The 12896-nt window shown below is 37.4% G+C and overlaps 2 protein-coding genes across 2 annotated transcripts in view; one reads left to right on the top strand and one right to left on the bottom strand.

Annotated features, from left to right (window-relative positions):
• Positions 1–11517, top strand: part of LOC118848112 (vertebrate ancient opsin-like) — a 289132-nt gene extending 277615 nt beyond the window's left edge. Inside the window, exon 4 of the mRNA XM_036756866.1 lies at positions 11269–11517. Coding sequence (XP_036612761.1) covers positions 11269–11517 — 249 coding nt within the window. The remainder of the gene's footprint in view (positions 1–11268) is intronic.
• ST6GAL2 (ST6 beta-galactoside alpha-2,6-sialyltransferase 2) overlaps positions 8928–12896 on the bottom strand; it is a 35173-nt gene continuing 31204 nt past the window's right edge. The window contains exon 5 of the mRNA XM_036756865.1: positions 8928–9267. Coding sequence (XP_036612760.1) covers positions 9002–9267 — 266 coding nt within the window. The 3' untranslated portion in view covers positions 8928–9001. The remainder of the gene's footprint in view (positions 9268–12896) is intronic.

Below are 12896 nucleotides of genomic sequence, written 5' to 3'. Positions count from 1 at the left end.
TAGGTCCTTTCATTGAAAGTAATGTCTCCCAGTAAAATAATAACTAACCAATGGCTTTAAAATCCTCATTGAAACACTATTATTGACCCAACTCAATGTGTACATTCATTCCAGAAATACTAATCTTGAGAGTTTCTTGAACTTGGTACCTTCATCAGGTTTTGACATACCTAGATCTGGGTTTCTTTTAGAAATCAGAGTGGATGAGGTCTAGCTGTATCATGGACATCTTATTTCCTTAGCCCATTTTCATTTTTAAAATGTTTCTTCCATTTTTATCAATTCTCCTTTTGTTCCTTCCCCCTTTCCATCTCTTTTTCTACCTGACAGTGGCTCCTATAGACCTCTTAAACACCTCTGGTGACTCTTGGAGATAAAGAGGTTATTCACCCCTAGAGTGAATACCACCTCTAGAGTAAATTCACCTCTAGAGTGACATCATCAACCATCCTTTGGTATTTCAAGTGTTGATGTGTGTTTTTCACTTATGGCATCTCCCACTCCCAAAGAGTTGAGCTGGGCCTTCATTTTAATTATTTTGAAGAATGCAGTCATATTGGGAAAAAAGAAAAATGAAGATAACTTGAGGGTTGAGGAAGAAATGTCCTCTAATTCAGCACATCTGTCAAGAGTGATTTATGTCCTTAGCATTCCCCAACTGTTCACATAAGTTATCATATCAAAAATTCCCAAGGCTCCCCCTCAAGGATTTCACATGCTAACCTGGAAAACATGAATGACTTTTTTTTTTCCATGTGAGTTTAATTAATGGATTTTCATCACTCAAGGTAAGTGTTAAAACAGCACGGCTAATTTGATTTTTCGAATGTTTCTAGGCCATTTGAATGTCAGAGGTCTTCCCTCTTGTGATTTATTTCCATTGCAAAAGCTTAATAAAACTCAGTCAAGTAAAATAACCTCATAATTTGTCGATAACTTAGTCTAGGTGCTTGGCTAGTAAAAATGTGTTACAGCATTTTCCACCACTATCTCCTCCCCTTTTCTCCAAGCTTTTTCCTGCTTGATTTTGCCTTTCGGGGGCTCTCTTGCACATAATTACTCTCTCCAGAAACTAAAAAAAGTCTCCAATTTTAACTTCAACTATGGGCTATTCTTATATTCAGTTTCAGATCTTTTACTATATGAGTTTTAGGATGAGGGTTATATCCTTCTAAATCTTTCTTCATAGACCACTTAAAGCTCCAATATCTTCCAAAGAACTATTAGAATTAAGCCAACTATCCTGTTTTCTCTTTACTTTAATTCAATTTTATTTTCAAGTTTAGTCTTTCCCCCCACCTTCTACTCCTCATTGAGAAATCAAGAAAAATAAAACCCCTTTGACAAACATGTATAGTCAAGTAAAACCAATTTCTACACTGGCCATTTCCAAAAATGTCTCAATCTGCACTCAGTCTCATACCTTTCCACCTTTGCTATTCTCTCTCTACTCCTTGAAGTTGTGACTGCTAAGGATTTTCCAAGAATTCACTCTTTTTCCTGTCACCACTCTCTCTAATGAAGACATTTTTGGGGTGAGTAGAACCTTTTGGGGGGGGCAACTCTTATGTTGTTGCTTGGTTAACATATATTTGGTGCACAAATTAAAGAATAGATCTGCACTCCTAGACAAATGAAAACATGTTTTATTTACAAGAAAAAATCTGTACACTGTGCATACTTAAAAATATACAAAACCAAAATAGAAAATATCAAAGAGTTAAAATGTATACAAACACTGTTAAAATGTGACTCTTGGAAAACCTCAAGCTTTAATTAGTTTGGAGAGTACACATTTCATTTAAAAAATCATCATACAAAAAAACCCTCAAAGCTGTTAAAAAAGTACACTGGCTTCTATCTGAAGAATTGAATAACTATGTGCCATTTTGACCAAAACAAGATGTGAGATGTGGTAATGGGTGTAAAGTTTTTACACTACTAACCCCTCAGGAAACTTTTTTTTGTTTGACCTGACATCAGTAAAGATAAATATATTTTTCATGTAACCAATATACATTCCCTCCCATTGGCCTACAAAAAGGCATGGGTTACACATGAACTCCTCTCCAAGGATTAAATAGGGTACCCTGATGTCTGACAAGGCATTTAAATATGAAGTATACTGGTTAGCATGTAGACACTAGTTATACACTTTAAAGCTGCTGTCGGAATGTTTCTATCAAGATTGCTCCTATCATCACCAAAATTCGTATCATTTCTCCCTCTCCCCTTCAAAAAAACCCCAACAACAAATGAATGAAAATTATTATTTGATTTTTTTTGAAACTAGAATCAGTGTGAATGAACATTCTTACTGTAAAAGGATTTCGAGAAGTAGATCTATGGAAGAGAAAAAAAGGCAACATAAAAAAATGCGTGTAAGGGGCAGCTAGGTGGCGCAGTGAGTAGAGCACCAGCCCTGGAGTCAGGTGGACCTGAGTTCAAATCTGGCCTCAGACACTTGACACATTTTACTAGCTGTGTGACCTTGGGCAAGTCACTTAACCCCAATTTCCCTGTCTTTCCCCCTCAAAAAAAGCTTAAAAAGTGTGTAGATATGTGTGTATATAGTTACACAACTGTATCTACATTCACATTTTTTATAGAATGACAGAAATATCCAAAGTGATATTTAGATCCCACCGACCAAAGCCCAGAGAGGTACGTGTCAGATTTTTTTTTTAATTTGAAGGTTTGACACACTTGACAAAATAATTAAGAGATTTTGTCTTCTTGAACTTACAGAAAAATACCTTCACTTACCTATAGGCTAATGCCCAAGTGGCAATATTACAAAACCCGCATGACTCCACAACGGAAACATGCAGAATATAGAAAAAACATACCAGCTCTGGCACATTATTTACTCAATATAGCTGCCTTGATTAATCATGTAAACCATCAGGAAAACATCCACAAATATCAGAAAATAATAAGTTGATTTAATCAAGCGATCTGAAATAGTATAGATGAAAGGCAGGAGGCGGCTTGACAAAGCAGCGGTCTTAACATTAAGAAGATCTGGATTCAAGTTCTACTTCTGATGCAGAGTAGCTGGGAGACCATACTCTCCGAGCACCTCAAGCAACTCAAATCACAGCTTCAGATCAATATATATGAATACATATCTACCTATCCCTCTCCTCATTTCAGTCTCATAGTTTCCATACTGAAGTCAAAATGGAAACACTAAGAATTTGTTTTGTATGTAAACAAGTGGACTTTGTACATTTGTAGTATGTGAAATCCATACGAATTTTTTTAAAAGCAAGGTGAATTTTTGATGGAGCTACGTTATGTGTAACATACAAAATTCTTCAGTAAGAGTGTCCAAATTGAGGCTCCCCACAAAACAATGTTTAAAATCCAATATTATTCAAGAGCTTGTCTTAATGGATCAGTCTGCATAAGATTACTATCTAACCTCTTAAATAAGAACCAACTTGCTTGAGTTAGGTATTTCATAGATTATTCTTTCACTTCATGTTAAACATTTGTTTTTGCTGTCCATGTTCACACACAATATCAACCAAAAGAAGGAATTTTAGTAGAGGAAGGAAGTCTGGCATAGTAAAAGACTTCCCCAATATGTAGGTCTTTTTTTTTCCTTTCTGGACTCAGATGGCTCTGAAAAGCAGCAGTATGCCAGTGGGAGAATTAGATTTTGTTGAAAACACTGATTACATTAAAAAAAACACTGAGGCCTTGTTTACTTAACCCTATGAGAGTTTCGTTTTCTGTTTTCTGTTGTTGGAAGGGCTATAATCCAAATAATTTGGCTAGATGACTTAGCTACACAGGATTATCACTGGGACAGTCTGAATTTACCTTTTGGGTGGCAAGGGCAATAGGAATAATGTCATTCTTCTTGGCAAAAGGGCAGAGTATCATTAATTGGAGATATTACCTTCCGACCTTTCTTTCCTTGATCCTAGCATTTTCTTCTTATCACATTCTATTCTGTATTTGTAATGTATTTTTGTATTCTTACGGAACACTTCTTTCCTTCTAGACATAATTTCTATGAAAGGAGAGATTAAATGGTGAGCAAATATTGAACATGATGAGTACCTCAAACATTAGTCAGATTGTTAGAGTATTGGGACAGTTGCTATTCAGTTGTTTCAATTGTGCCTGCCCTTACTGACCCCATTTAGGGTTTTCTTGGCAAAGATACTGGAGTGGTTTGCCATTTCCTTCTCCAGCTCATTTTACAGATGAGGAAACTGAGGCAAAAAGGGTTAAGTGACTTGCCCAAGGTCACACAGCTGTTAAATGTCTGAGGCTAGATGAGTCTTCCTGACTCCAGGCCTGGTGCTCTACCTGTTGTGCCACCTAGCTGCCATTGGAAAAAATACTTTTGTGTTTTGCCAAACCAATGAAATTAATAAATTAATAAACACTGCTCAACTGAATTGTTTCTTGAAGCTCTAAGTGGCCTTGCTGTCTATTATTTTTAAAGCAAGGGTACTTAACCTGGGGTCTGTGAACTTGGATGGGGAAAAAGAGATATTTATTTTCATTAACCTTTGGTTTCCTTTTTACAGCTATATATTTTATTTTATTTCATGTATTTAAAAACATTATTCTGAGAAGGGGACTGCAGGTTTTTCACAAGGCTGCCAAAGGGGCCCATGACATGAGAAAAGGTGAAGAACCCCTGAACTACAGGGATAATTTAGATATATTAAGGCAAAGAGGGTATTCCTGATACATGGCCACACTTAGACCAGCTTGGTTTTCACTCACTTCTGATATTAACATTCAACGTCTATTTAATATGGCCTAGGACACTGTTTTCATTGAAGTCTTAGGATAATATTGTAAGGAAGATGTATGTATTTTTTTCCTATACTGGTGTTCATTATGGAAAAAGAGTTAAATAAAGCAGACACACGTTGCTAACAATTTTACAATTTCTCCTCTAGTTCTGGCTAGTGTGACTAGTGTATGCTATTTAGTGGAAACAAACTGTGAAGTATTAAAGTATTATGGGATCTGGCTCAGCTTCCTTTCTCGAACTGGGAAGGATCGTGGGAGCCAGTGCCAGAGAAGAATTAAATAAGTACCATGTACTTCTGTCCACCTCTAAATAGAAAGACCATATTGTGCAGCTTTTCATTAAAAGTACTACATGCATTTCTTCAACATGTGGCAAACACAAAGAGAACTACCAATCTGGGTAACACTAGAGTTACTCATTATGTTTAATGCAGATATTCTTGGCTATATATTGGAGACCTGAATGATTCAACAGTTGAAATCTGAGGCACATTCAGCCAAGTTTGTACTGGAATATACAATATATATTAGGAATGGTCAACAAAGATTGGTTCCCACCTGTTTTTAAAATCAAGTGTCCTAAAAAATCTAATATTTCACATTAAATGTTTTGTTATGTTGTCTAGTGTTTTTTCTTCCTTTTTTTTCCAATGACTTTGAAGGTAATTTTAAAGATGAAGTAATAAAACAAAATGTTAAGATTAAGTGACACCTGTGAATTCTCTTTGGGGCTCATAAATGTAAATTTGGTCTAAATGGTCAAATTCTTCTCAACAATGAAGAGTTTGTCCCAAGTAATAATGATGCCCAAGAGAAGCAAGTCAACAAGCATTTAGTAAGCACCTATGATGTGCCAAGCACTGTGCTAAGGCAATGTAGCATAGAGATTATAGGCTAGTCAAATCTTGGGTTCAAGTCCTGTCTCTGACATATATTAGCTATGCGACATGGGCAAGTACACAGGTGACTCTCTGTCTTCAAGTTATAAACTTGTTGATTAGCATTATTGGAAGAAGGTTCCAAACTAGGAGGTCCCTAGACTAATAAAATGATAGCACTAGGCAAAAAAAAAAATGAGATGTTCATAAGAATCCAGGAGCAACATCATGTGAAAGGGCAAAATTAATGAGATTAATTTAACAAACAGGGACATCTAAGAATGACAAATACCTAAAAAAAACCAAACAAAACAAACCACTCTCACTCTGTAACTGTGGCCATCACTTAAATTAGAGTGTCCACTATGTTCACTGAACTTCCATGGTTATATATCTGTGTAAAATAAGTCCATTGTATTTACGCTCAAATCAATTTTTCAAAAAATCCATTATAGTAGATTTTCCTACTACCCTCAATCTCATTGGCCTTAAGCCAAAACTCTCCTTAACTCAAAACTTGTTGGTTTAAATTTTATTAAAGGTAATTAGTGAATAACAGGGGTAGTCTGCTACTCAGCCTGCTTTCGGTTGAATAGCTTAACTAAGCAAAGAGATGTTATTATTTTAATCATCCTTTTCGCTGAATTTAGTTATGATATACTACTGAAAAATCAACTCAATAAAAGGCCTGAACACTTTATACCAACTCACCTGAAATTCAGACACTTGCCCAAAAGAATGCTTTTAATTAAACTAATACTCTCACTGCTAAGGTGAAATCTGAGGGGTGACTTTCAGTTATATGATGGTATCACATGGGTAAGGCTAATTAAGCTATGTTACTCAAATGACTTTAAATTTGCCTGCTGACATAGCTATTTCATAAGGGAAAATACCATCATTTTCTATGTTATCATAATATATAGCATTGATTTAAACATTTTAAAGTTTTTCAGAGCCTTGTACAATTAACTCATTTGAGCACACCCTGAAGTAGCTACTTATTTTATTATTATTTCCAATTTATGGATAAATAATGTGAGGCTTATTAGACTGAAGTATTAAATAATGGAAGTTTAATAAATCCCACCTCACTCCAAGACCAGAACTCCTATAACTATACAATACTGTCCCAATGGTGATCACATTTGAATGGGGGGAGGGAATCCCAGAAACAAATTACTGACACATTAGATGGAAATTTCCCTGTTCAAATTTAAGAATTTGCCTTGTTGTGGAAGAATGATGCGTTCATACTGTTTCAGATTTGACTCTATGGTTTTGTCATGCTGTTGAAAAAAAGAAGTGCCCAACGAAACTGAGTTTGGCATCCCTAACATTTGCCTGCAGGAAAAATCTGTTGAAAGTCAATGGGTATCACAGTAGGCCGGCTAGGAGCATGGGATGGCCTGCAAAAATCTTGTGAGAACTTTAAGTACTAAGGTGGGGAACATTCTTTATATGCAAATGGGACAGTTGCTCTGCACTCCATTCCTTCTACGCTATAGATAGGTCAGACTCAGACGATATCAGCCCAAGTGAAGAAATAAGGCAAATACTGCCTTCTTCACTTGCTTGCCTGAATATAATTGTCAGCAAAGAAAAACAACCACAAATGGGCTAGAGAGCAGAACCTTGGTTACAGCGATTAAGACTTCTATGTCCAAGTGAAGTAACTTCCCTGCGTAATTCAATAACTCTCCCTATTTACACTCCATTTTATTCTTTGATATTCCTTTAAGAAAATATTGAAATAAAACAAACTCTGTACAGTAAAATGGATACTAGCTTTTCCTTGTACAGAAGCTGCTTTGGAAACCTGCCTTCTTTCATATTCCTTGAGTTTCATTTTATTTGGTTTTAGAAATTCAACTATGTAGTCATAGGGCAAATAATTTTGGGTGATAAAAGGGACCAGAGATTAGAAGAGGCTTGTGAAGGCCTGACAACACATGGCTCTTTCTGCCAGTTTAAATATATATATGTGTATATATATAGTACATATATATATTTAAATGAGAATTCAGTAATTGATGAAAGAACCAGGATTTTTTTCTTTTTTGAGGGAGGGAGAAGGGGAAATGTGTATGGAATAGTGGTGTTATGTTTCCTTGAAGTTTATGTGCATAAGACCTTGTGATTATTTATGGGTGGTAGTGGCAAAGTTTGTCTTTTAAGATGAACATATATAAGGAACGTATATTAAGATGCAAATATTAAGCAAGAGATTAAGCTGGTTTGCATTTGAGAAACTGGACATTCTCTGAGACCAAACTGCTTGTCACTTACACAAGCCTATTTCTTAAAGACCGATATTCTCCCAGTAATAGTCACCAAGGAATACATGTATGTCATGGAAAATGAAAATTACCAACAAACCAAAAGGCAATTGAAAGACATAGCATGAATGTAAGCAGGTTACAGCATGTTCCTAATGACAACTTGTGTTAAATAAATGACATATAAGATTACCCAGAACTGGGAAAAAAAAGTGAGCTACCTAGAGAAAATAAATGGCTAACTGTTATTCACAAGATACTAAAAACAAAACAAAAAGAAAAACATTCCAATAAACATCTTTAGGGAGGGGCATATCCTCTATGGAGAATTTTTCTTTTTCAAGAATGGATAAGAATAACACAGGATGAGAAGGTGTGCTAAGGTTGCCATCTGTATGGCTGGAGGAAGCAAACCCACTGATGATATCAAAAAGTCTTTCATCATATTAATTTCTGTGTATAACAATTTCCCAGTATCAGGTATATTTTTAAAAATATGATTGCAATAAACCTGAAAATAAGCATGTGTGGTTTGGGAAAGCATAAACGTTTTCTGACATGTCACACCCACAGAAATACATTGATTTTTCTTTCTAGCTACACCATTTTGTACTTTTCTTGAGCTAAGCTTTACTGTTAATATATTCCTTTAACTATTTGCAAAGTAGTAATAAATATTCAATGGCTTAGGAAGGGAAGATTCCTCATGCCTACTTCTAAATTACAGTTTAAAGACTCAAGACTATGTTGGTCTAAAATATATCTTCAAGTATTCTTTTGTCGTGTAGAGTACAACAGTAGTACCTTATTGCACATTATTTCTGGCAAATTGTTTTTATTCTTTCTTTCCTCCTTTATTTTCTTTCTTTCTCTCCTTCTTTCTTTCCTTCCTTCCTTTCCTTCCTTCCTTCCCTTCCCTTCCTTCCTCCCTTCCTTCCTTCCTTTCATTTCTTTCTTTCTTTCTTTCTTTCTTTCTTTCTCTCTTTCTTTCTTTCTCTCTTTCTTTCTTCCTTCCTTCTGTCCTTCCTACCTTTCTCTTTTTCTTTCTTCCTTTCTTTTTTAAGAATTTGGAAACTGATCAGATGGGCAGCTGATAGCTCTAAACCCTGGTAGGATCACTTTCCCCTTTCGGTACAGGTCATCCTGGATGCCTTGGTTCATCCTCTGCACCAGGAGCTTCTCATAGAGCAGGGGATGGTAGGCGCCCAGAGTGCAGGCTGCATCATAGTATAGTTCATGATAGTGGCAGAGGTCAGTTTGTCGTACAGATGGAATATATTCATACACGTGCACTTCTCTGCACAGAGACATCATGATAAGTATTCCTGAAAAGGAAAGGAAAAAAAAATCAGATTCATTTTGATTTAGGAGGGCTTGGGTTGGTAAGGATTTTAAGACTGGCAAAAAACTTTCCAGCAGCTCAGAGGTTGAGAGCTGGAAGAAACCTAAGAGGTCATTTGCTCCCATCTCTTCATTTTACAGAGGACAAAACTGAGGCCCAGAGAGCTGAAATGCCTTACAGAATCAGAGATTTAGTTGCAATAGGATCTCAGAAGTCATTGGCTCCAACCACCTCATGTTACAAATGAGGCAAATGAAGCCCATAGAGGGAAAGTGATATTAGGATCATAAATAAGATCACAATATATAATAATAAATAGAGAGCTGGAAGGCACCTCATACTTCATTTGGTCATATAGATAAGGTAACTTAAGATGAGAGAAATTAAGTTCACACAGGTAGCAAGTGACCGAGGCAGCTTTTCAATTCAGGGCTTCGGTCTTTCTACTGTACAACCCTCGATAGTACTTTGTCACCTCAATACTATCATAATGATTACTTCTAGTATGTGATTTCAGCACAAGTGGTGTGTGATTCTAGTATTAAATACCAGGAGGAGATGTCCATGCTGGTGAATGGGAATCTTAGACCCAAGACAAATGGTGTTACAGCTAAGATGAAGACGCTGCTATTGATTCTACCTCCGCAGGATAGTTCACATTTATCTTTCTGTCACTCACATGACCACCACTCTAGCTCAGGCCCTCATCACCTCTTGTCTAGACTCCTATAATAGCCTCCTCAGTGATCACCCTGGATTCATTCTCTTCCCTCTCCAATCCATCTTCTAAATAGCTGGCAAATTGATATTTCTAAAGCACAAGTCTAACCATGTCACTCCCTTGCTCAAGGAGGTCCAGTGAATCCCCGTTGCCTCCAGGATAAAATACGAATTCCCATTTGGCTTTAACAAAGAGTTTGACAATCTAATCCTAATCTACCTTTCTGGGTTGTCCCACTTGTTTCCTATCGTGACATTCCTATCTTCTATCTCTATGCCCCATGCTTAGAATGTGTCTCTCTTCATCTCTGCCTCATACAATCCTACTCTTCCTTTAGGAAGTCACTCACTGCAAGCTACTCATTGCAGTCACTCATTGCAGCTGTTGTGGGGGTGTAAGACCAATAACACCAGTACACAGGAGGGCTGCTAGCACAGGTTCTTTGGTCTGCATTTCTAAAGGAAAGCAACTCTAAAGGGGTCAACAATCTTACTTTAATCAAATATCTATATCTATATCATTCACTTAGTTCAGGGGAAGAGTCAGCACCCTGAACTTCAGAGAAAACACAAATAGAAATTTCAAGCAAAAATTATATAAACAGAGCAAATACAGACAGCAAAGACCAACAGACAAGGTTTCCAACTGTCTGACCAAAAGCAATACACATATAGTTACCAGAGAGAGAAGCACCAAACTCTGGGTTTTTCAAAGCTGGGGGGCTCCTTAACAGCTACCCAGAGTCTCATCTGGCTAAATCACATGAACGCTCTTCCAATGAGTGAGCCCCAAAGCAAAATGCTAACCTCAGAATATATATACCTATCTTCAGAGTCAGAGGGCATTATAATCCTTGTGACCCAGGCTCATGAGACTCAGGTTCAAAGCAGGTCACATAGGCCTATTAAGGGGTGGGGAAGAACTTCAAATTTTATTTACATTACAGAAGTCTATTCTTATTCCCCAGCCCTTTCTGAGATGCAGTTGCTAGCACCCTCCCTGCTGGAAATTCCTTTGCATGAGCTTTGTGCATACTCAGTATGTACATGCTGTTTTCTGCAAAGAATATAAGTTCCTTGAGGCAGGTGTTTTGTTTTTGTTTTCATCCACAGAACCTATTACGGATTCTGGCACACAGCAGGCACCTAATACATGTGTACTGAAATGAAGCGAATTATAAAAGAGAGGCCAACGGATTAAATCATTATGCATTTCACCTTTTCCTATATCTCTATGTCACTGTTTTTTTTCTTCTCCTTTCAGTTTTACAAGTGTTTCCTCATCCTCTTACACTGCCAACCTGCTTCATATGCCCCTGATGCTTCATTGTGCCCTTCTAAGGTGACAGTGATTCAGCTGGCTCAAAGGAAGAACAAGGAAGTGCCATGTACCATTCAAGACCTTCCCGAAGTCAGCAAAAAGCAGCTGTGTCTCCTGAGCCCAGAGCCCACTGTGGCCCCAGCCTCAGAACACCCATCAGAGAAGATGGTGGAGACTTGTTTGTCTGAATAAGTTATTTCTCACCTTCATCTTGTCCCATTCAAATAGCCTTGACTAATATTGACAGTATTGACAACCTGCATGCTGTTCTCTCAACTTGAATAATTTGCTTTTTGGTTTTTTATTCTTTCTGTTAAAAGATCACTGAAAAATACAGGTATTTTTGTTCATTGGTGATGATGAGTTTGCCCCTGGGGAGAATAGGTGAAATTTTTGTCTCTAAAGAAGTTACTGTTGTTGTTTGTCCTTTGTTCTCAAAGAGGTCGGCTGACATCATGGAGGTGATGTCTTGACTTGAGTGTGGTTTGGATTTCAGTGAGGCCAAGCTGCACAAAGTCATGAGCTTCACTCTCTCCTCCAGAGTCATTGGAGTCTAGTGACAAGACAAAGGTCAGAATAACTGGCAATGGCCCAAAGAAGCGGGGGTTCCAGATATTTTTGTGTTAGAATTCTGCTTAATGGAACATGACAATTTGACTATTAACACAGGAGGCGATGCTGAGTTGTACAACTGAGATTAACCATCATACCTCTTCCAGGTGGGCCCCTCACCGAAGCGATCATTAATAAGTGAGGGGAGAAGGGTTAGATGAAGCATCTCATCGATGACCCTAAGTAATTTTTCCTAGAGGTCCTGTGAAGTGTCACTCTGTCTTTTGCTTAGTAAAAGGGAATTGTTTTGTTTGTCAGACCTGACAATTCATCAACGTAAGAAATTCAGTGAGAAAATTCCCTTTACAATACATTTTTTTTTGCAACTAGCCTGCAACTTATAGCCTTAGAGAGTTTCTGGGGGATAATGAGAAGTTAAATGGCTTGTCCAGAGTCACATGTCTGGTATGTGTCAAATGAAGGATTTGAACTTAGGTCTTCCTGATTCTAAGGTCAGCTCTCTATCCACTACTCCACTCTGCCTCACCTAATATGAGCATGATAGTAAATTAAGGGAATTTTGGAAGGTTCTATGTATGATTCAAGATAGCTGATAACTCTGAGAGAATTATCTACAGATTGTCTTACACCATCTGCTAGGCGTTGTGCATAGGAGGAAAAAAAAAACCTAAAATCTCACTTAACATGAACTCTGGACCAGTTGCAGAAACGCAACAGCCATTAGACACAACATTGATTGTGTAGACTTAGTCTGGGCAGCTAGGTGTTTCAGTGGATAGAGTATTGGGCCTGAAGTTAGGGAGGCTCTTCTTCCTGAGTTCAAATCTAGCCTCAGGCACTTACTAGCTGTGTGACCCTGGGCAAATCACTTAACCCTGTTTGCCTCAGTTTCCTCATCTGTAAAATGAGCTGGAGAAGAAAATAGTAAACCAAGCCAGTATCTTTGCCAAAAAAACTCCCAAATGTGGTCATGAAGAACATGACTGAAATGACTGAAC

Source organism: Trichosurus vulpecula, chromosome 4 (assembly GCF_011100635.1).
Source record: "Trichosurus vulpecula isolate mTriVul1 chromosome 4, mTriVul1.pri, whole genome shotgun sequence".
Classification (NCBI taxonomy): Eukaryota; Metazoa; Chordata; class Mammalia; order Diprotodontia; family Phalangeridae; genus Trichosurus; species Trichosurus vulpecula.
Note: the sequence above shows the minus strand (reverse complement) of the source record. Positions and strands in the feature narration are given on the sequence as shown.